The 24,208-nt window shown below is 49.9% G+C and overlaps 1 protein-coding gene across 3 annotated transcripts in view; it reads left to right on the top strand.

The window, feature by feature from the left end:
• RPH3AL (rabphilin 3A like (without C2 domains)) overlaps nucleotides 1–24,208 on the top strand; it is a 1,157,680-nt gene that overhangs the window by 484,728 nt on the left and 648,744 nt on the right. For all 3 annotated transcript variants that reach the window (XM_086954990.1, XM_086954991.1, XM_086954992.1), the window contains one exon: nucleotides 17,951–18,080. In XM_086954990.1, coding sequence (XP_086811116.1) covers nucleotides 17,951–18,080 — 130 coding nt within the window. The remainder of the gene's footprint in view (nucleotides 1–17,950; nucleotides 18,081–24,208) is intronic.

Here is a 24,208-nt window from a genome sequence, read left to right as displayed (position 1 = left end):
ATGCCATGGGCTTGGTGTATTATCACAATCAGAGCCGGCCCCCTGCTAAACAGACCTCCAAAGGCCTTTCGAGGTCAGAGTCAGGGGCCCAGGAGACAACAGCCCAGTGCTACTGCCGCTCCGTCCACAACCTCCAAACCTCTTTATTGTGCCCCTATTGGCCCACAGCCGTCCGGTAGGAGACCGGTTCAGCCATATCCTGTTGGGGTGACAGAGCATTACATCTAACGTGGGTTTGTTTTCCAAATTGTCCAACATGGATACGCACTGCCTTTAGTTATCGACCCACTGCACCTTCTACCTACATCACAGTACTTCTCAGAAGACAATTTGTCCATTCTGCATCAGGATATTCTGGCTCTTTTAGCCAAAGAAGCCATAGAGAGGGTTCTACCCTAGGAGGGTGGAATTGGATGTTATTCCCACTACTTTCTTGTTCCAAAGAAGGATTGAGGTCTTTGTCTTATTCTCTATCATCTGAAAGAAACAGGTTAGTGTTAGATTTCTTACCTTAGAATATCCCCAGGCGTCAGACTGGATCCGGAAAGTTTTGCGTAGCGGTACCCCTGCGCGTCGGTAGGCGTCGTCTGCGGCTTCGCATCCGTCGTCGGTGACGTTGGCGCAAGGATGACGTCGTCTGAGTACTTAGACGGCACCCTAGCGCTAACGTCAGTTCTTCTTTTTTCCGCGCCAGCAGGTGCAGATCCGGAAGAAACAGTACTTTTTTTGTCACTTTTTGACTTTTTCAATACTTTTTGGATCCCCTTTTCGAGTCAGTAGACTCTCAGTGCCGAAAGGGATGCCCGGGTTCAAACCCTGTGCCGAATGTAACCTCCTGACGTTAGTTACCAACCCCCACCATCGGTGCCTATATTGCTTTGGGGCCGACCACGACGACAAGTCGTGCCCCGACTGCCGGGCCTTGACGTCGAAGGCTAGGCGGGAGCGGTCCCATAAGCGCCTCGAGCTCCGGCAGTCGGCCCGCGCCGTTCCCGGTTGAGGAGGATGTCGAAGGACCGGTCGCGCAGTCATCGCAGCTCGGCAAATCAACACCATTCGTCGGGCTCCAAGTCCTCAGGTAAGAGGCACAAGAAGTCGAAGAGACGACATCGCTCTTCTGACTCCCCTCGACGCTCGCGCGATGCGGCCGGGGGTTCGGGCGACACCGCTGGAGCCGCAGGTGTCGCAGCCAGCTCCATACCCGCCAGTCCCTGGGCTGAACGCGACGCTGGAGGAGATTGATGCCTTCTTCATGGCCATGAGGTCGATCTCTCCTCAATCGGGTCCTGCTGTGGCGCCTACGGGCCCCGCGGCCCCGACTGGGAGCCCAAGCGGGCCAGGGGCTTTGGCCCCGGCGCCGTCTGGTGCTTCGGCCCCAGCGCCTTCAATGACTTCGGTCCCGACGCCGCAGGGCCCCACTGGATCCGGATCCGGGTCGCCGCTGGTCGATTTTACGACCCCTCTGCCGGCGCCGACCCCCAGGGTGTCGCCCTCGACGCCGTCCCCGGACGACGTTGTCCCCGGTCCCCCCCTCGGTCCGGATCCGAGAGAAGAGCAATACTTCTGTGATCCGGCCCCATCCTTTGTACCTGACTATCAGGAGATTGGAGACGAGGAGGATTGGGAGGGGCCTGAGGACCCTCTGGCCCAGGAGTGCCAGTCGTATCAGGACCTGGCAGTTGAGCTAGGGGAGGCCAGTGGTCTGGACACTACGCCCAACACTGGATTTGTCTCCCCTCCTACCGTGGCTACGGAGGAGGGGGCTGCTTACAGCGTGGTGTTGACGAGGGCGGCCAAGGCCTTGGCTCTTGAGCTCCCCGTCGTGGCCGTGAGGACTAACCTCTTCACCGAGGTCCTTAAACCGCAGGCAAGCTCTTCGGAGCCTCTACTGCCGTTTAATGAGGCCCTTACTGACGTTCTGTTGGGCACCTGGCCCAGGCCTGCTTCAGGCCCCCCTCTAAATCAAAACGTGGCCAGACGCCACCGCCCGACCCCGGGCGACCCTAGCTTCTTGTCCACCCACCCCACCCCGAGAGCCTGGTTATCCAGACCTCTAACTCCCAGATCGCTCCACCTGATCGGGAATCCAAAAGGTATGAGCAATTCGGTAAGAAGCTGTTCTCCTCACTTAGTTTGAGGTTGCGGTCGGTCAACACCGCTTGCCTTTTGAGCCGTTATACCCACTCTCTGTGGGACACGGTCACGGACATGCTGCCAAATTGCCCGGTGGAGGCCCGGGTAAAACTCGCTCAAGCCCTAGCAGAAGGGCGAGATGCAGCACGGTACTCTATTCGATGTGGGATGGATACCACGGACTCGCTGGGCAGGGCGATTTCCATAACGGTGGCGGTTCGCCGCTACTCCTGCCTGAGGTCCGCCAACTTTTCGGCTGATGTCCAGAACTCACTTATGGACATGCCGTTTGATGGCCGTCGCCTCTTTGGCGACAAGGCAGACAGTGCGCTTGAGCTTTTCAAGGACTCCAGGGCTACGGCCAAGTCCTTGGGCCTGTCGGGCCAGCGCCATCAAGCTTCTGCCTCTCGCTCCTTTCGTGGCCAAGGAAGGGGCGCCTCTTCATGTCCTGCCAGCCACGGGCCGCAGACTAACATCCAGCGCGGCGTCGAACGTGGAACCGCTGTGGCGGTGCCAGGGGACAGCGGCGAGGCCAGTCCACATCCACCCCCGCAGCATCTGCCTCAAAGCCTTCCTAGTCCGAGCTTTCAGGCCCATTTGACGCCAGTGGGGGGCAGAGTTCACCATCATCTCCTCCACTGCCGCACCATCACATCGGACAGGTAGGTGTTGCAAATCGTCCGAAGGGTCTACTCCCTCCCCGTCGAGGCAACCCCTCCAGCCATGCCACCGCAGTACCACTGCGTGTCAGGGGATCACTTGCAACTTCTGCAAGAGGAAGTTACGGCCCTCTTTGCCAAGGTGGCCATTGAGCGCGTTCCTGGGCCAGAAGTAGGGTTTGGTTGGTACTGCCACTACTTTCTGGTTCCCAAGAAGGGCAAAGGGGGCCTACGTCCTATCTTGGACCTGCGGAACGTCAACGGCTTCCTCCGGAAGGAGAAGTTCAAGATGCTGACTTTGGCTCCGGTCTTAGCTGCCCTAGACCCCGGAGACTGGATGGTAGTGTTGGACTTGCAGGACGCATATTTTCACATCCCCGTCCTGCCGGCCCACCGGCGTTACATGCAGTTCACGGTAGGCCACGAGCACTTTGTTTACCGTGCCCCCCTTCGGCCTTACCAGCGCCCCTCGGGTGTTCACGAAAGTGATGGCGGTGGTCGCAGCTCATCTATGCAGATTAGGGGTGTCCGTCTTCCCCTATCTCGATGACTGGTTGTTGAAGGCGGGCTCGCCCCAGACAGTCGTCAGCCACCTCCAGACTACAGCCGACCTCCTGTACCTACTGGGGTTCTCCATCAATGTGCCGAAGTCACACCTGTGTCCCTCTCGGAAGCTCCTCTCCATCGGAGCGATTCTGGATTCGGCGCAGTTTCGGGTTTATCCTCCCGAACAAAGGGTTTGGGATATTCAGGCTCTGATTCCGATCTTTCAGCCTTTATCAGGTTGAGGCTTCTGGGGCTAATGGCCTCCTGCATCCTTCTGGTGCATCACGCCAGATGGCGGATGAGGGCTCTGCAGTGGTGTGAGAATTTGGCCTGGTATATGATGCTCACTAGTTCTAGTGATCACCTTGTATCAGTCCAAACAACCCTTATAGTGATTGGTTGTAAGTCAACCTTATAGACCAGCTATCCTAGTGGTAGCATGGAAAAAGCAGTCTTAGGCTAAACTCTTTTGGCATGTGAAGCCAGCTGTTTTACCACATATAACCCCTTGAATACCAAGTGAAAGGACACCACACAGGTTGTTATGAAAATAAACACGTATTTATTAACTAACATACACCTCTGAACTCTTTATGAGGTCAGAGGGCTAAGCACATGACAAACTGTTAGGAAAAATACGTTTAAGTTGCACGATTTACAATGGTGCCCTAGGGGCACGACAAACCATATACTTGAAACAATGGAATGCGAGAAAAGAAGATACTGTAAGAAGATCCAGAGGCTGGAGGATCGCTGGGACTACGCTACAAACTAGGTAAGTACGGGGCAGGAGGCCCACGGGACTCACGTGCAGAGTGGAAACTCTCACGCGAGATGTGTATCAACGTCTATGGATGTTACAGTTTAAAGAGTTACGGAATCCGGACGAACCCGGCTGGATAGAGGAAAAACAACAGTGGACCTGGACACTAGGATAGTGAACAAAGACTTCAGCACCTAGAAGCTTTAGTTACCTAACCCACAGGCTGCGGGTGCATAGGGCTGAAGTTGTGTCGGGTTTGCTGCGTTGATCCCGATGAAGCCTGAAACAAGTAGTTGCTCGCAGGCGACCAGATGGAGGAGTCCGGTGGTTCCAAGGATGGAACTAGGAAGAAGAAGTCCTGAAAGGGAAGGGGACAGAGTCTCGGTCACTAGCCAGTGACGGTGCTGGAACCAGGAGGGAACCAGATGCTGTTGCCGCAATCAAGTGGAAGAAGGGTCGCTTCTCTCTGTAGCTGCACGGACCAGGAGCTGTTCTTCACGACCAAGCTGTAGGCACGAGCTGTCCCACGTAGTCTGCTGCTGGTGGCGGTGTTGGATCGTCGATCTGGTCAACATGCCTTGGCAAGTGCAAGCCACGCTGTGGAACAAAGATGGCGTCTGGTGCGGACCAGGAGGGTCTGGGGTGCTCCTCTTTTGTAAGGAAGCAAGGGCCAGTCTGGGGGACCAGACCAGCAGTGTTGAAATCTTCGGGTCGTCGTCTCAGAGGTCTCTGGCCAGACGGCAAGTGACCGGACAACAGGAAAAGCGGCAACCAGGCAAAAGGGCCCCACGCAGATCACATGGATGCTGGGGGGCTGGTCTTTGATGCAGGCGCTGCGTCGGTGTGGGGCTTCTCAGACCCCGATGCACTCATTCGAGGATCCCTCGGCAGTCGTGCTGGAAGCGCTGTGCAGGTTTCTTCAAGATGGCCGTCTCCAAGTTGCTCGTCACACCCACGGGTCCCTGCTGTGCTGTGGATGTGGGTAGAGGTCAGAGGAGTCTGGAGGTCCGGGTCTCGTCGAGCTGGGTCGTCTGGTTCCAAGAAGGAAGGACTTGCAGCAAACCGCACAGGAGCTTTATGGTGCCTGCAGAGCAGGATGGTCACTCCCTGACCATAGGGGAGATTCTTCAGTCTTCTGATGTTCAGGAGGGAGAAGGTCAAGAGTTCTTCGTGGAAGTTGTCAAGATTAATCTAACTGGGAATGGGACCAGCTCCTACCTTTATTCAGCTAAAGGGGGCTGCACTACGACTAGGTCCCTCCTCTGGGTGGGACCAGGAAAGGGGGGTGGTTACACCCCCTTTCCTTTGTCCGGTCTTGCGCCAGCTCTGGGGCTGGAGTGCCCCAGGAACTGGTTAGAACGGTGTATGCATCGGGACACCTTGTGTGCCCCAGGCATGTCTCATTCCTTTCAGCCCTGTCCTACCTAATACACAAAATCCTGTCTGGGGTGGTGCTAGCACCTCCCAAGGCAGGAAACCCTTTGTCCAAGCCTCCCTCGCTGGAAGGACTCCCAGCAGCAGGAGGTCAGACTTGTGTCTGTGGTGGCAGCATCCATTTTGTGATGCTGAGGCTCGATTTAACTTTAACCGGGGTTCACAGTTACATACATGTCGTGTCCCTCTAGAAGGGTGGAATGTTACCCCCGTCGCCAGAATTGGTGAGGGTGTAGTATTCCAATTCGTATGACAAATTACTCGACATGTTTTGATAAAGCGATACCAAAGTTAGCAAATAACCGCGAGGATTATAATGCACTTAAGAGTATATGGTATGCGTTATCATGGAAACAGCTAAAGGACTTGGTTCCGAAAGCTGCAGACAGGCTCAGCTCATGCTAGAGCACCATCTCACATAATTCCAAGCACTCTGCCTGCAGGATTGATAAGGCCTGCCATAGGAGTGACTGATAGGAGGATATGTGTCCATTTTAGGGTTAGATATAGGGATACTATATCTACAGCAAAGGGTGTTTACACCACCTTGCCCCAGCCGATTGATCAGCCAGTTGTGTCAGATTTGGATGGCCAGCCAGGGGTGGCATAATACATGCTGCAGCCCCTGGTATGCCCTGGGTGCACCTATGCCCTGGGTACCTAAGGTACACTGTACAGGGGCTGATAAGGTGACTCAGTATCCAATTGGGTATGCACCTAAGGTGCATGGTTGTCAATTTTAGAGAGAGCACAGCTAGGCTGTGGGTCTGATTAGCAGGCCCACAGCCAGGGAAGTCGTAAACCAGTGAAGCAAAAAGCAAAAATCGGGGGTGACCATAGGATTGCAGACCCTACTCTCCTACATAACCCCCCCCCCCAAAAAAAAGTAGGGACACTAAACTAACCTTGACCAGGTGAGTCTTGTTGTTCTAAGTGGAAGTACCTGGAGAGACCATCTGCATTGCCATGGTCAGTCCCTGGTCTGTGCTCCACTGTAAAGTCCATCCCCTGTAGGGAAATGGACCACCTAAGAAGTTTGGGGTTTTCACCCTTCATTGGATTTAGCCATAAGAGGGGCTTATGGTCGGTCTGAATCTTGAAGTGCGTGCCAAACAAGTATGGCCTCAGCTTCTTTAGGGCCCAAACCACAGCAAAGGCCTCCCTCTCAATAGCTGACCAACGTTTCTCTCTAGGGGTCAGCCTTCTACTTATAAAAGCAATGGGCTGGTCATGACCATCAATATTCAGTTGAGATAGAACAGCTCCCACACCCAACTCAGAAGCATCTGTTTGGACAATGAAAGGTTTGGAGTAGCCTGGACTCTTGAGAATAGGTGCAGGGCACATGGCCTGCTTTAGGTCATCAAATGCCTTTTGACAGCTAACTATCCACTGAACTTTCTTTGGCATTTTCTTACTTGTCAGGTCATTAAGTGGAGTCACAATGGTTCCATAATTTCTGACAAATTTCCTATAGTAGCCAGACAGGCCCAAGAAAGCTCTGACCTGTGTCTGGGTGGTTGGAGGAGCCCAGTCCTTTATGGCCTGTATCTTGCTCTCCAAAGGTTGAACCTGGCCTCCACCTACAAGGTGGCCCAGATACACAACTTGACTCTGCCCTATCTGGCACATAGTAGCCTTGATAGTGAGGCCTGCCTTTTGCAGGGCCTCCAAAACTTTCCTCAGGTGGATCAGGTGATCCTCCCAGGTGGAGCTAAAGACAGCAATATCATCTAGATATGCTGCACAGAAGTCATCCAGCCCAGTGAGAACTTGGTTCACCAACCTTTGAAAAGTGGCAGGTGCATTTTTCAAACCAAAGGGCATCACCACAAATTGGTAATGACCTCCTGGGGTAGAAAAAGCTGTTTTGGCCTTGGCATCCTCAGCTAACCTGATTTGCCAATAACCAGCTGTCAGGTCAAATGTACTCAAGAATTTGGCAGAAGCCAATTTATCTATGAGTTCATCTGCTCTTGGTATTGGAGGGGCATCTGTCCTAGTGACAGCATTGAGACCCCTGTGGTCGACACAAAACCTCATCTCTCTCTTCCCATCCTGGTTGTGAGGTTTAGGCACTAGAACTACAGGACTAGCCCAAGGGCTCTCTGAGGGTTCAATGACTCCCAATTCCAACATTTTCTGTACTTCTTGTTTCATGCAGTCCCTGACGTGGTCAGGTTGCCTGTAGATTTTACTCATTATAGGCAGACTGTCACCAGTGTCCACCTCATGGGTGCACCAGTTTGTCTGACTGGGTGTCAGAGAGAACATTTGTCTAAAGGACTGAAGAACTTGTTTGCAATCCTTTTGCTGATGCTCAGAGAGGCTGTCAGAAAAGACCACACCATCTACTGACCCATCATCAGGGTTCTGAGTGATCAGGTCTGGGAGAGGGTCACTCTCTTCCTCCTGTCCCTCATCTGTAGCCATGAGCAAGCCCATGTCTTCCCTGTTGACAAATGCCTTGAGCCTGTTCACATGAAGTACTCTGTGAGGGCTCCTGGGAGTTCCAAGGTCTACCAGGTAGGTGACCTCTCCCTTCTGTTCAATTATAGTATGGGGTCCAGACCATTTGTCTTGGAGAGCTGCTGGGGCCACTGGGTCCAACACCAAAACCTTCTGTCCAGGCTGGTAAACCGTAAGGACAGCCTTTTGGTCATGCCAAGCTTTTTGGAGTTCTTGGCTGGCCTCAAGGTTTTTATATCCCTTTTCCATGTACTCTGCCATCCTGGAGCGGAGACCAAGTACATAGTCCACTATGTCTTGCTTAGGCTTTTTGAGAGGTAACTCCCATCCTTCCTTCACAAGACACAGGGGTCCTCTTACAGGATGCCCAAATAGAAGTTCAAAAGGGCTGTAGCCAACCCCCTTCTGTGGGACCTCTCTGTAAGCAAACAAAAGGCAGGGTAAAAGGATGTCCCATCTTCGCCTAATCTTTTCTGGTAACCCCTTTATCATCCCTTTGAGGGTCTTGTTGAATCTCTCCACAAGCCCATTGCACTGTGGGTGATAGGGGGTGGTGAATTTGTAATTGACACCACACCTTCCACATAGCAGTCAAGTATCCTGACATAAAGTTTGCACCTCTGTCAGAGACAACCTCCTTAGGAAACCCCACTCTGGAGAAAACTCTAAGTAGGGCCCTGGCCACAACAGGAGCTGTAGTGGTCCTAAGGGGAATAGCTTCTGGATACCTGGTGGCATGATCCACTACCACCAGTATAAATCTGTGCCCAGATGCTGTTGGGGGTCCATTGGTCCAACAATGTCAATCCCCACCCTTTCGAAGGTTACCCCCACCACAGGTAGTGGTATAGGGGGGCCTTTGTGGTGCCACCTGATTTGCCACTGGCTTGGCAGGTGACACATGAGCGACAAAACTCTTTGGTGTCTTCAGACATATGAGCCAGTGAAAGTGAGGGAAAAGCATGTCCCAAGTCTTGTTCTGGCCTAAGTGACCTGCAAGGGGAATTTCATGGGCCAAGGTAAGAAGGAAACCTCTCAGAGACAAGGGGATGACCAGCCTCCTGGTAGCACCAGGCTTGGGGTCTCTTGCCTCAGAGTAAAGGAGTCCATCATCCCAGTACACCTTGTGGGTACCTGTGGCATTCCCTGCAGCCTCAGCAGCAGCCTGCCGTCTGAGGGGTTCAAGAGATGAACAGTCTAACTGAGCCTGCCTCAAGTCTGCCCTGGAAGCCCCCCCTGTCCCAAGAAACTCAACCTGGTCAGGCTCAAGCTCTTCTAGGACAGTTCCTTCTGGGGTCTTTGGGTCAGCCTCCTGAGAGAGCTGATCCTCACCTTGAGGCAGGGGGGAAGGCTCTGCCTTAACCCTACTGCTCTTTCTCTTGGGTAGTGTCTGGTCCACTGTTCCAGGATCCAGCACTAGTTCAGCTGGGCATTGTTTGGCCTGTGACCTAGTCACAGCAAGGAAATGTGCTGACAAACCTAACATTTCCACATGAGTCCTATACTCCACATCTGACCATAAGGAGGATTCCAAATCATTGCCCAAAAGACAGTCCACTGGGAGGTCTGAACTAACAACAACCCTTTTGAGGCCATCTACCCCTCCCCAGGAGAAATTAACAAGTGCCATACTATGGGAGGTAGTGGCATTGCTAGCATTGGTCACCAGGTAGTCTGAACCTAGTATTACCTGTCCAGGGTCCACAAAGTTTGGTGTCACCATAGTGACACTGGCACAAGTGTCCCTGTAGGCCTAAGCCATTTTTCCATTGATCAAAGGCGTTTGCCTGTACTTGCCCAGAGTACTGGGACTTATTGTATGGGTCATATCCATGTCCCCAGTACAAACAAGAACAGCCTGAGTAGGTATCCTGACTAAGTCAGAACCCGCCTCAGTGCCCAGGGTTAACCCCACTATAGCCTTGGGAGGATTACTACCACTATTAACTGTACTAGGGGGTGCAGGTGCCTTAGGGGCAGTAGTGGTAGGAGCTGGGCCTTTCTTGGTGCACTCACTAAACCAGTGAGTTTTACTTTTACAGTATTGGCACCATGGTTTCCTCTGACCATCATTCTTCTTCTTTTGGGAATTCTGGGACCCACCCTCCTTAGATTGTTGGGGCCCTGTTGAAGACTTCTGGTCATTTTGCTTATTCTCATTACCCTTTTGGTCTGCTTTCCTCTGGCCACCACCCTGGTTCTGGTTCTGCTGCTTGACCCTTGTCCTGACCCATCTGTCTGCCTTCTTTCCCAATTCTTGGGGAGAGGTCAGGTCAATAAGGTGCTGATGCAACAACTGATTCTGACAATTACTTAAGATTTGCTCTCTCATAATTAGATTGTACAATCCTGTGTAATCAGTAACTTTACTTCCCAGTAACCAGCCTTCAAAAGCCTTAGTGGCACAATCAACAAAGTCAGCCCAATCCTGAGACTGAATTTTCTGGGTGTCCCTGAACAGCAACCTGTACTGCTCAGTTGTTAAGCCAAACCCATCAATCAGTGTGTTCTTCAGGACTTGGTCATTGTTAGAATCCTCAGCTCTAGTAGTGAGGAGCTTATCTCTACCTTTACCTTCAAAGGAGAGCCACAATATAGCTGCCCACTGACTCAGGGGGATGCACTGGACAGTGCAGGCCCTCTCCAGAGCAGTCATCCATTTGTGGATGTCACCCCCTTGCTTAAAGGGGGGCACTATTTTACTCAGGTGTCTAGTATCAAAACTCCTGTCTCTATCTCTAGGGATAGTGCTGCCACCAGTGGGGTCTGCCCCACTCAATCTCTGCTCTCTGGCAAAGGCAAGTCTTTCTTTGGCAAGGGCACGTTCTTCCCTCTCAATCCTCAGATTGACTTCCCTCATCTTAGCTTCATGCTCTCTTCTCTGAGGGGATGTCATCCCTCTCTGGGAAGATGCCTGAGAGACATGGGTGTGAATAGATCTGTTAGAGCCTCTGGAGAGATTCTAACTCGTCTATTCCCAAGGTTAAGCCTGCTTGAGGATAGGCCTGGGGCTCCCCCAGTCCCATTCTCATGCATGCTTAAGTTGGCCCTGGTAAGTCTGCTGACTCCTCCCTGACCATGGTTTACCTCACCATCAGATGAGTCTCCATCTCCCTCCACTTCATCAGTTTCAGGGAAATTAGAGTCCTCCTCTAGTGGGGGTATGTCTTCCTCTGTAGGGTCAGATGGGCCTGGATTAGAAGCCCTTCTGGCATCAAATGTCTCTAAGAGACCTAAAAGAAAAGGAATTTTAGGGTTAGAACCCTGTTTTAGTTTCCTGGAGGTACACAATTGTCTCATCTCCTGGAAGCTAAGGGCTGCATATCTTGACATGACCTGTGGAGGGTCAACTGCCACAGGGGGAGCCACTGTGTTCTCTCCTGTGGTAGACATGCTTTTCTAGTGAGGTGTAAGTGGTGCACTTACCTACACTATGGGTTTACCTACTGATCCCTTGCTAAGAGTTGTAGTCAGGGTGTGCTACTCCCTTTCTACTACAACAGCTGGTTCAGTAGAACTCAGAGTATTTCTAAGCTTGTTATATGTACCTATGGTACCTTATGTGATCTTTCAAATGATATCTCAAGATTATATTTGGTAAAAACAACAGCAAGCTCAAATCCCAACCGCTGCACACCAATGTGAGAATTTGGCCTGATATATGATGCTCACTAGTTCTAGTGATCACCTTGTATCAGTCCAAACAACCCTTATGGTGATTGGTTGTAAGTCAACCTTATAGACCAGCTATCCTAGTGGTAGAATGGACAAAGCAGTCTTAGGCTAAACTCTTTTGGCATGTGAAGTCAGCTGTTTTACCACATATAACCCCTTGAATACCAAGTGAAAGGACACCACACAGATTGTTATGAAAATAAACAAGTAATTATTAACTAACATACACCTCTGAACTCTTTATGAGGTCAGAGGGCTAAGCACATGACAAACTGTTAGGAAAAATAAATTTAAGTTTCACGATTTACAATGGTGCCCTAGGGGCACGACAAACCATATACTTGAAACAATGGAATGCGAGAAAAGAAGATACTGTAAGGAGATCCAGAGGCTGGAGGATCGCTGGGACTATGCTACAAACTAGGTAAGTACGGGGCAGGAGGCCCATGGGACTCACGTGCAGAGTGGAAACTCTCACGCGAGATGCGTATCAACGTCTATGGATGTTACAGTTTAAAGAGTTACGGATTCCGGACGAACCCAGCTGGATAGAGGAAAAACCACAGTGGACCTGGACACTAGGATAGTGAACACAGACTTCAGCACCTAGAAGCTTTAGTTACCTAACCCACAGGCTGCGGGTGCATAGGGCTGAAGTTGTCGGGTTTGCTGCGTTGATCCCGATGAAGCCTGAAACAAGTAGTTGCTGGCAGGCGACCAGATGGAGGAGTCCGGTGGTTCCAAGGATGGAACTAGGAAGAAGAAGTCCTGAAAGGGAAGGGGACAGAGTCTCGGTCACTAGCCAGTGACGGTGCTGGAACCAGGAGGGAACCAGATGCTGTCGCCGCAATCAGGTGGAAGAAGGGTCGCTTCTCTCTGTAGCTGCGCGGACCAGGAGCTGTTCTTCACGACCAGGCTGGAGGCACGAGCTGTCCCACGTAGTCTGCTGCTGGTGGCGGTGTTGGATCGTCGATCTGGTCAACAGGCCTTGGCAAGTGCAAGCCACGCGGTGGAACAAAGATGGCGTCTGGTGCGGACCAGGAGGGTCCGGGGTGCTCCTCTTTTGTAAGGAAGCAAGGGCCAGTCTGGGGGACCAGACCAGCAGTGTCGAAATCTTCGGGTCGTCGTCCTAGAGGTCACTGGCCAGCCGGCAAGTGACCGGACAACAGGAAAAGCAGCAACCAGGCAAAAGGGCCCCACGCAGATCACGTGGATGCTGGGGGGCTGGTCTTTGATGCAGGAGCTGCGTCGGTGTGGGGATTCTCAGACCCTGGTGCACTCACTCGAGGATCCCTCGGCGGTCGTGCTGGAAGCGCTGTGCAGGTTTCTTCAAGATGGCCGCCTCCAAGTTGCTCGTCGCACCCACGGGTCCCAGCTGTGCTGTGGATGTGGGTAGAGGTCAGAGGAGTCTGGAGGTCCGGGTCTCGTCGAGCTGGGTCGTCTGGTTCCAAGAAGGAAGGACTTGCAGCAAACCGCACAGGAGCTTTATGGTGCCTGCAGAGCAGGATGGTCACTCCCTGACCATAGGGGAGATTCTTCAGTCTTCTGATGTTCAGGAGGGAGAAGGTCAAGAGTTCTTCGTGGAAGTTGTCAAGATTAATCTAACTGGGAATGGGACCAGCTCCTACCTTTATTCAGCTAAGGGGGGCTGCAGTACGACTAGGTCCCTCCTCTGGGTGGGACCAGGAAGGGGGGTGGTTACACCCCCTTTCCTTTGTCCGGTCTTGCGCCAGCTCTGGGGCTGGAGTGCCCCAGGAACTGGTTTAGACCGGTGTATGCACAGGGACACCTTGTGTGCCCCAGGCATGTCTCATTCCTTTCAGCCCTGTCCTACCTAATACACAAAATCCTGTCTGGGGTGGTGCTAGCACCTCCAAAGGCAGGAAACCCTTTGTCCAAGCCTCCCTCGCTGGAAGGACTCCCAGCAGAAGGAGGTCAGACTTGTGTCTGTGGTGGCAGCATCCATTTTGTGATGCTGAGGCTCGAGTTAACTTTAACCGGGGTTCACAGTTACATACATGTCGTGTCCCTCTAGAAGGGTGGAATGCTACCCCCGTCGCCAGAATTGGCGAGGGGGGAAGTATTCCAATTCGTATGACACCTTACTCGACATGTTTTGATAAAGCGATACCAAAGTTAGCAAATAACCGCGAGGATTATAATGCACTTAAGAGTATATGGTATGCGTTATCATGGAAACAGCTAAAGGACATGGTTCCGAAAGCTGCAGACAGGCTCAGCTCATGGCAGAGCACCATCTCACATAATTCCAAGCACTCTGCCTTCAGAATTGATAAGGCCTGCCATAGGAGTGACTGATAGGAGGATATGTGTCCATTTTAGGGTTAGATATAGGGATACTATATCTACAGCAAAGGGTGTTTACACCACCTTGCCCCAGCCGATTGATCAGCCAGTTGTGTCAGATTTGGATGGGCAGCCAGGGGTGGCATAATACATGCTGCAGCCGCTGGTAGGCCCTGGGTGCACCTATGCCCTGGGTACCTAAGGTACACTGTACGGGGGCTGATAAGGTGACTCAGTATCCAATTGGGTATGCATCTAAGGTGCATGGTTGTCGATTTTAGAGAGAGCACAGCTAGGCTGTGGGTCTGATTAGCAGGCCCACAGCAAGGGAAGTCGTAAACCAGTGAAGCAAAAAGCAAAAATCGGTGGTGACCATAGGATTGCAGACCCTACTCTCCTACAAGTGGGACCTGAAGTTTCAGTGGGGCCAGCATCAGGGCAACCTGTCGACCACGTCCTGATCTCGGAGGGCACTGCGAGACAGTTGCAGTGGTGGCTCACAGACCGCGATTGGGTCAGAGGCAGATCCCTCTCCCTACCCCAACCGGAGCACGTAGTAGTGACGGATGCGTCCCTCCTGGGCTGGGGGGCCACATGGGAGAGGCGGAGATCAGAGGCCTCTGGTCTCTGGCGGAGTCCCGGCTCCATATTAACCTTCTGGAGCTGCGGCAAATCCGACTTGCACTGAAGGCATTCCTTCCCACTGTCTGGGGAAGTGTAGTGCAGGTGTTCACAGACAACACCACCGCCATGTGGTACTGCAACAAACAGGGCGGGGTGGGGTCGTGGACACTTAGCCAGGAGGTTCTGCGCCTCTGGCAGTGGCTGGAACACCAGGGCGTCACCCTGGTGGTTCAACACTTAGCAGGTTACCTGAACGCCCGGGCGGACAAACTCAGCCGCCGGTGCATGATGGATCACGAACGGCATCTGAACTCTGACGTGGCGCAAGGTCTCTTTCAGCAGTGGGAAGAGCCTTGGTTAGATCTATTCGCCACCAAAGAGAACGCGCAATGTCATCAGTTCTGCGCGTTGGAATTTTCAAGGCGGCACTCGCTCGGAGACGCTTTTCATCGCGAGTGGAGCTGCGGTCTATTGTACGCCTTTCTGCCTATACCACTTCTTCCCAGAGTGCTGAAGAAGATTCGGCGCGACCGGGCCCAAGTCATCCTTGTGGCGCCGGACTGGGCACGAAGATGCTGGTATCCCGAGCTACTCAGCATGTCAGTCGATCCCCTGATTCGTCTGCCTCTTCAGGAGGACCTTCTGTCGCAGCAGCAGGGGACGGTCTTCCACCCGAACCTGTCCAATCTCCACCTCCATGCGTGGAGATTGAGCGGCGACAGTTGAGGCCATTTGACTTGCCTACTGAAGTCTGTGATGTCCTTCTGGCAGCCAGGCGTCCCTCCACAAGTATACGCCTGTAAGTGGAAATAATTTGTGGCATGGTGCACAGCAAAGGCTGTGGATCCCCTTTCTGCCCCCTTTCAGAGGTTCTCCTCTTTCTTCCTTTTCTTGCCCAGCAGGGTTCTGCTCTGGGCACTATCAAAGGCTACCTCTCTGCCATTTCAGCCTTCTTGAGGCTTCCTGATCAGCCTTCTCTTTTCAAGTCCCCTGTTGTAAATAGTTTCTTGAAGTGCATCACTCACCTGTTTCCTCCTGTTCTTTTCGTGATGCCTCAGTGGGACTTGAACCTTGTTCTGATTTATTTAATGTGCTCTCCTTTCGAGCCACTTCACAATTGCCCTCTTCATCTTCTAACTCTTAAGACTGCATTCCTGGTTGCCATAACCTCTGCCAGGAGAGTGAGTGAGCTCCAGGCTCTATCTTCTCAACCTCCTTTCCTCTCTGTCCATCCGGACAAAGTTATCTTGAGAATGCGTCCCTCTTTCCTGCCCAAAGTAGTCACAGCCTTCCACATCGGGCAGTCCATCACCTTGCCCACCTTACTTCCGCCTCCGCATCCCTCGAAAGAGGAAGAGAGGCTCCACTGTCTGGACCCAAAACATGCGCTCTCATTCTATCTGGACCGCACACGCCAGTTCCTGGTGGATGACCAGCTCTTTGTTGGTTACGTGTGCACTAAGAAGGGATGAGCGGTGCACAAACGAACCATTTCTCGGTGGGTTGTTTTGTGCATAAAGGCTTGTTATTCACGGGCTAAAAAGGAGCCTCCTGTGGGGGCTGCGTGCCCATTCCACTCGGGCCACGGCAGCTACTACTGCCCTGGGTCGGGGAGTCCCCTTGCAGGACATCTGTCAGGCAGCTACGTGGGCCTCGCTGCACACGTTCGCTAGACATTATTGCCTGGGCAGCCAAGTCTGGAGGGATGGCTTTTTTGGCCGTTCTGTTCTCTAGGACTTTCTGGTGTGATCATTGGGTCGCAGACCCACCACCGGGGTTGGTATTGCTGGGGTAAGGAATCTAACACTAACCTATTTCTTTCAGATGCACATGTTATTTACCTTCGGTAACAATATATCTGTAAGAAACAGTAGTTAGTGTTAGATTCCTACCGTCCCAACCATCCTCCCTGTTCTGCGAACCGATATCTAGGGTTACGGGTCTTCCCTTTGAGGGCCCTAGTTTCATGGCACCAGTGTCAGTTTTTATCATGGCTCTGCGTTTCTGGCGCGGAAAAGCTGTGTATAAGAATTGTCGTCAGCGCGCGAGGGAGGCGTCTAAGTACTCAGACTTCGTCATCCCGGCGCCAACGACGGCGGACGCGGAGCCGCAGACAATGCCTACCGACACGCAGGGGTACTGCTATGCAAAACTTTCTGGATCCAGTCTGACACCTGGGGATATTCTAAGGTAAGGAATCTAACACTAACTATTGTTTCTTACAGATATATTGATACCGAAGGTAAGTAACTTGTGCTTTGCCGTCTTAATATCTTACAAAGGACAAATTCAAATACTCAAGCTGGTCCAGGGTCTTTCTGCCCTGGATCCCAGATGCTGGATGGTGGTCTTGGACTTGCAGAATGCCTATTTTCACATCCCAGTCCAGCAGGCCCACAGGTGTTACCTGTGGTTCAAGGTGGACCACGGGCACTTTCAGTTGTCTGTGCTGCCTTTTGCCATTCCACAGAGACCCACACAGTGGGAGGTCCTGCTTTGGTATCTATTCACAATGGTTAGAAGTATCCATCATAAGAACAAGTTGATTACCTTGTGTAATGCTCTTTCTCATGAACCCTTCTCTAACATCAGATACGTCACTGCCATCTCAACTCTCTGTCCTGTAGAATAATCTCCTTTTCCATCAAAAAAATGTAGACACCTGCATGGGTGGAGCTTATATGCTGCTCCGTTTGTCACTTCCAAAGTGAAACAATGTCATCGAGGAGCTGCATAGCACCACCTACTGGCACACAGGAGCACTGTTTTATGAGTTTCCGAACTCAGTCTGACACCTAGGAATATTCACAAGGTGAGGAATCTGTGGTTAGATAGAGTACTCACCAGACTGAGCGTTACTTAACCCGTTCGGTGCTGCGAACGGACCTGGCCATCCCATGTGGCGGGGGGCGTGTGCGGAGGACGGCCGGGGGCCGTCGGAACCCTGCCCACTGATTAATTTGCGCCGCGGTCAACAGTAAGTAACTTGTTCATTTTGCCTCTACAAAGAGTTTCAGCCTTTGTTGGCATTTTACACGGTTCTGTGTCTGACCATACATTCTTCTTTTTAGCCCGTAGCATCTTGTAATGAGCAGTGGCTTGGAATGTCACAATATTTGCTGGCCATAATGTCTGAATGAGGAGTTTGCACACATCAATACCTCTTAATCAAAGAAATGTGCGTGTGCCTGCCAATATGCACAACTTATTAATAAGCTGCCATTTTGCATTCACGCATAGTGGTTGCATTAGCACCATTTGACATGATAAACACGTACATTAATGTGAACGTAAGTTTTTTGTCTGTTAAAATTGATCTTTTCTCTTATTTTGATTTTAGTCGTCTCGTGGAGAGATTGGAAAATATGAGGAAAAACGTGATGGGCAATGGAATGTCCCAGTGTTTGTTGTGTGGAGAGACGCTAGGGCTTTTGGGGACAGCATCGGTTTTCTGTCAAGACTGCAAAAAGGTATGATTTCCCTCCTTCAAATCAGTGCCTTCAATCTTTAAGCATGTTTATCATTCTATAACTGTAAAAGGAAGATACTTCTTCATTGAGCATCCAGTGTTTCAGGTTGGGTGGACATCCTCCTCGACAGATCAGCTCTTTTTCTCTGCTTAAGAGAAGTAAATGTAAATGTAAATGTATGTGTCTTGTAAAGCGCACTGCTGCCCTGCAGACTGCTGGGGAACCCGTCCTGGCTATCCCTGTGAGATGGTCCCTACTGGGTATCTCCAAGGTGAAACCAGGCATCCCCGGTGAATGTGGGGGGCCGTTGTAGAGATGAGGCAAGCTAATGCCCAGAGTTGCCGAGTGTGATCCCTGGTTCCTGTTGGCACCGAGGCGAGAATTATCGAGTCCGCTGACCCTGGTCCACGACCCTGCCGTGTCGGGAATTGAACCCTGGTCCCGGGCCGTTCTCTGCTTCCGGGTCTGCGCCTCTAACCAGTGAGCCACACCACTCCAGTCCAGAAGGGGACCTTTTTAGACAGAATGTCCTCTACAACACTGTTTCTGCACCCACTTGTTGCTTTTTGAGTGCCAGGCGTTTTCCCTTTCCTTCCTGCTTGCAAGAATTTGATTGCTTTGATACACGTATGCTGCATTTCAACATTTTCAGTTCATGCCGGAACCTTATGTCGCAAAGTTTGGAAGGCAATCCTTATTAGTTGTCACTAGTGTCTGTGACTTCAGCAGTCCTCTGCAAGTCGGTTGCTCACATTCCTGTTTTCCTGTATTTGAACTACAACATTGCCTTGTTTGATCATGGCAAAACAGGACTACAAATTGCTTTTACTGCCCTGTATTCATTTTGTAAGACAATTGATATCATGGTTAATCCTGCGAAATCAAAGGTTTTGCAATTTGGTACTTGCGGGGGTATTGTCTACTGGTTTATAGGTGTTATCAGATTGGAAATCTTGGATAGGGTCAATTTTCTTGAAGATTATAATAGCCAGTAAACTCCAATTGGTGTCCCTACTTAGTGTAAAGACCTAATCCTCTTAGTGTAAAGATCTGCTCCTCTAACGACACTACGTGTCAAGGAAGACCTTTTGCTGAGAAGTTTGGTGCTAGTCTGTTGAACCTTCAGAGATATCATTCAGTGCTTAAGATGTAGAAGCCCTTGTTTGCCAGAATCCATCCGCCATGTTATCGGCGGTACGCTCTGTCTGGACATCCTTCACATAAACATGTGGCGGACCCTTACACAAACCTACTGGCCTTCTGCAGGCGATCCTGGCATGTGCTAATGTTGATGTGCTGTAGACTCCTCTTCAAGTCTGCAAATCTTTCAACTATGATCACGACAGGTGACGGTACTGCTTCCAAGTAGACCTTCACCCAGTGTGCACTCTTTAGTGAGAAGAGAACCACCCACCTCCACATAGTTTTGTCTGTGTGCGCCCAAATCTCTGCATATGAAGTGCTTTTGCTAATAAGCCAGAGTGAGCTGCTGTGTGACAGTTGGCACGGATCTATGCAGCTATGAAACCGACTGCTATGGAACCTTTAAGGTGTAGGTTCGGTGGAGGCAGTCATATGGCAGGGTAATTTAAATTATGTTATCAGCAGCTCAAGACAGAGAAACGTTGCCTAAGTAAAGTCACAGTGTAAAAATATCAAAAACTTTGCATTTGATTTGATTGCTGCTCAGCTCCTGAAAAATGAATACAAAGGAATGTTGATAGCGGGGTCACTGCAGCGGTGTCTCAAAGATTCCAAGCATCCAAAATATACAAATTCAAAGGGACCCCATCATGGGAAATTCATCTAGTAGCCAGTTGGGCATGTTAAAGAGGTCAAACCATGTCCACCTTCAAATAATCTTGCTGCCATTGAGCAAGGAAGAGTAGTTTGAATTTGAAGCTCATTCGGTCATGGTGAGATGTGGCTCATTTGGGTTGTGGGAAACAGACATTCGGAAAAACAATGATAACTTTGTACAGGGAGATTAAATCTATGTGGGGCCATTTTGTTTTTTATTGTTCCATCTTGGTGTCATCTCAGGAACTGGAAATAATCCAATTTTTAAAGATGCGTCATAAGAACAGAAGACCAGGGCTGTTACAGAGGCGTATCTGTCGGATCACAATGAGGGCCCGATTTAGAGTTTGGCGGATGCGTTACTCCATCATGATATCCCGTCCGCCTTATTCAGGGGCGGGGCCTCCATTAGGGCGTTACCCCACTCTTTATTTTGGGCTCCTGGACCCCCAATAAATGTATTAGTAAACCAAATTATTATATATTCTAAAGTGCTTCTGATTGCAGCATGTCGAGCGCAGAGCACTCTTCTTGAGGCGGGCGGGCATGTTCTGGAGTTGCCAAAGCAGTGCGGGCCTGAGGGGTGGGACTTAAAACTGAAACAGTGTTTCCAGAATGCCAGTCAGTCTCAGACACCCTAAGTACTCAGTAGTCAGTGGACCCAAGTGCGCATGTCGGGTTAGACTTAATCCTTTTTCTTCACTACTAGAGTTGTACCACTGCGCCACTTGCCAGGCCCTTGCAGATGGTGTTGGTGTGGCCGCCAGCGTTTCCAGGACTGGTCTTGACTTTGTCCATGGTGAATTCAAATCGAATTCCCTATTGACAAAGACTTCACTTCATTTCACATTTCAGTGCAATGCACTGAATGCGGTATCTATAATGCATACGACTTCGGCGTCGTCCATAATGTGCACACATAATATGGCGCAGTTTGTGACTGGAGAAGTTTCTGTGTGCACGTTTAATTGGCGACCTTTGTCAATTAGCTCCTGTCTTTCCATTTCTACTGAGCATTTCCTAATCACAAGAAAAGAAGAAAGCCAACAGGCCCCCGCTCGTGCTATCTTGAGCAAGACGAAATAATGAATCTTGTTTAAAGGAGCTGAAATTTCAAGTTAGGATTGAAAATTCCAACTTTATCGTCTTTTGTAAAGCTACAGAGATGATCCATAATTTATGTAACAGCTGATTCAGTTCCACCAAGTGGATAGTATGCCACCTGGGAAACCCATCCAGCCACCTCTGATTCTCAAGCAGGCGGGATGGCCCTGATGGATTATGGATGGAGACCCCACACAAAGGCAAACACTCACCTGCTGCGCGTGACAGGTAGTATGGTGTTATGCTGGGTTACTGCCTGGAGACCCAGACACCACCATTTCAGAATAGTCATGGCCATGAAAGAGACGCATGAAATGGCACTGTAGAAACTGTCTGGTGGCATTTTTGGGGCAATTTGTGTTTTATAGACTGCTGTAGTTTCAACAAGTTACATATTTCCCTTACTATGTGTGGGCTGGGTCTTTCTTCAACTGTTTTTTCAGTTTTAGTAAAAAACAATGCACCATGAAAACTTATAGCGAGATTGAATTAACCACGAGTGTGGGTGGCCAGACCTCCTGTTGAATTGAGAGCAGCCTCTGAGGAGTTTACAAAATTAGCCCTGAACCCTATGACGCTGCAAGCATACTCACGTAGGTAATCCTCAGAGGAGAACCGCATATTCTTCAATCTCCAAGGAATGGAAATGCCAGCCGGCCGTGCCGTCTAGATTAGTAAAAAAAAAAAAGTACATGTAACGCCCGCCGGCGCACCCCTAAATACTGTGTTTGTCTTTCTAATGAATATAAAGACAAAAACAGTATTTTGCGCCGGCGGGGGTCACACTCACTTTTTCTGCTGTACATATGCCATTACCAGCCACCTCTGGGGTAATCCGGTAATGGCTGGATTGCTTACAGGAAAACTGCAGTACTCTCTCTGACTTTTCATAAGCACCGTCTGAGACACCCTCTCCTGCTCGTGACCCTCTGGCAGCATACTATAAAGTATAAAAGGTATTGCTGATGGGACAAGTTCCCTTCATGGGTTCACATGGAAATTCTTTTTTTTATTTAACTGAAAATGTGGTTGCTAGGAGTTTTGAACAGACAGGTTGCCTTACTTGTTTAGAACTGGGCCTGGAATGCTGAACACAGCATAATGCATATTTTTTTACACACAGGATTTTTTTTATACAAGGGTTCGCTTTTTAATGTGTTTAAAAAAAATACACTTTCATTTGATAAAGGAGGACTTCGAAAGGCTTTGCCATTAGTTCCCAACAATCAGAGAGCTTTGTCTACAATTGGATTTCAGTACATCCCGTCTGACTCCTGAGCCCTCAGCCCTGTGTGCTGTCTTTATGGCCTAAGGAATGGCTTGCATGTAGCCTACATAAAATGGTTTGCTAAAAGCAGGCTCTTTCAAATGCAAGCAGTATAACTCGAGCAGTCATTTGTCGGGACATAAACAAAACAAGCATTGGCATAGCCAATAGGTCTCGCCTTTGGGACATTATGCGTGTTTAGCCATGCAACGGTTGATGTTGCATCCAGGATATTGTGCTGCATAACCAAATACTTATAAGGTGCCAAAAGCGAGACCTATTGGCTATGCCAATGCTTGTTTCTTTAAATTCTGGGACTTGTAGTCTTACTCCCTCCATTACAAAACAGGACTATAAGTCCCAGAATTCAAAGAAAAGCCCTAGATTGGAATAGCACAGCACAGATGGAACTGGATAACGTGGAAGATTGTTTTTCAATTGTTTGACGTCACTTTATTTTAGTGGTATTTGTACAGCACGTTCAGCCATTGACACCACAGCACTTTAATTCACTGCATCATTCGTGCAGAACTAAAGAGACCATCGTTGAATAATGTGTGATGCGATTTGGTTGTTTGCGATTACTAGTATTTTATTTCGTCTTTAGTTTCAATAGCACTTTGTGTAGTAGTACTGCGCAGTGGTCATCACAGTCACATTCACATAACATGATCAAACGACCTCTGGTGCCACACGGTAAAGGATTCATATTAATTACCCGTATGCCAGCCTGAGCACACCATGTGCCACTCTGTCTCACGATAAACTCGAAGTGTCACACATTTGGCTGTAGAATGTCACGCCGGAGTACACAGGGAAACTATGGAAATGTCACATAAAGTGAAAACTTGGCCTCTATGTAATCTTCTGCACCTTTGGCTTCCGACTTTAATTCACTTTTAGGAGTCGTCATTCAGCCTACAGTTACAGCTGAGACAGCTGCATTGCACAGTGAGTCACTGTCCACAGTGCGACCAGGGTACAGGGGTATCTGGTGCTTTGCAGCCGTTTTTAGATCTTCTTAGTGATTTTTGTTGCTCAAATGGGTGTAATTTCTATAGGTTTCCCTCCTCTTTGGTGCTTGATTTTGCTCGTGAGAAAGTGTCAGTCCTAGTCCTTGAATGTCACTCATAATTACACTGAAATTATAAAAATGTCACACATAAGCAATCTTAAACCTTGGCAGCTATGGGAGTCCCCTCACCCACCGCGGGCGGCGCACTCGGAGCACTGAGTGAGGTGATACCTTCATTCAGCAGGTTTACACGGACCCCATCAGAGGAGAGACCAGGGAAGAGTATCCAATTACAGAGAGACTTCTCATGCGACACAGAAGTAAAAAGGCTTAGATTTATTCTTAACATCAGAAACAAACCTTGGCAACACTGCTCTTTAACCCTTTAATGTCTTCCCACTTTTAGTGTCACCGAATTTCTGACCTTGTGTGCTGAGCTCGGGGCGGCCTCACTGCTACGGGTCAGAAAAGCGACTTTACACGCCCACGCCCCCCTCCCCACCTTTACTAACACCCGCCCCTCCCCCCGCCTCTCCTGCACCGAGGCAAACACCACAAACAAAGAAACGAAATATCGCACATTGTAATGCAAGAGTGTTTGTGATTATATTCGTATTTTAGAAACCAATGTAAATTATTACATAATATAAAACCCAAGCAAAGAAATCTAAAGTTGAAAAAGATACACAGTTTACCAACAAAATAAAACAAAAAAATGTTACAACGAACAAACTCAGTTTATTCAGAAGTGGATGTAGTAGGAGAAATTTTGCTAACAAAACACATTTAAATTGTTGCGTTTTGTGATGGCGAAACGCCCTTTTCTTTATTAAACTGAACAATGTATAGAAAAGAGCAGTTATTTATAGATCAACATTCCAATGAAAGCCACACAGCACACTCTATGACATGATCATTTCAATATTTGATCAAATGAACTGG

This window comes from Lissotriton vulgaris, chromosome 2_1 (assembly GCF_964263255.1).
Source record: "Lissotriton vulgaris chromosome 2_1, aLisVul1.2, whole genome shotgun sequence".
Lineage (NCBI taxonomy): Eukaryota > Metazoa > Chordata > Amphibia > Caudata > Salamandridae > Lissotriton > Lissotriton vulgaris.
Note: the sequence above shows the minus strand (reverse complement) of the source record. Positions and strands in the feature narration are given on the sequence as shown.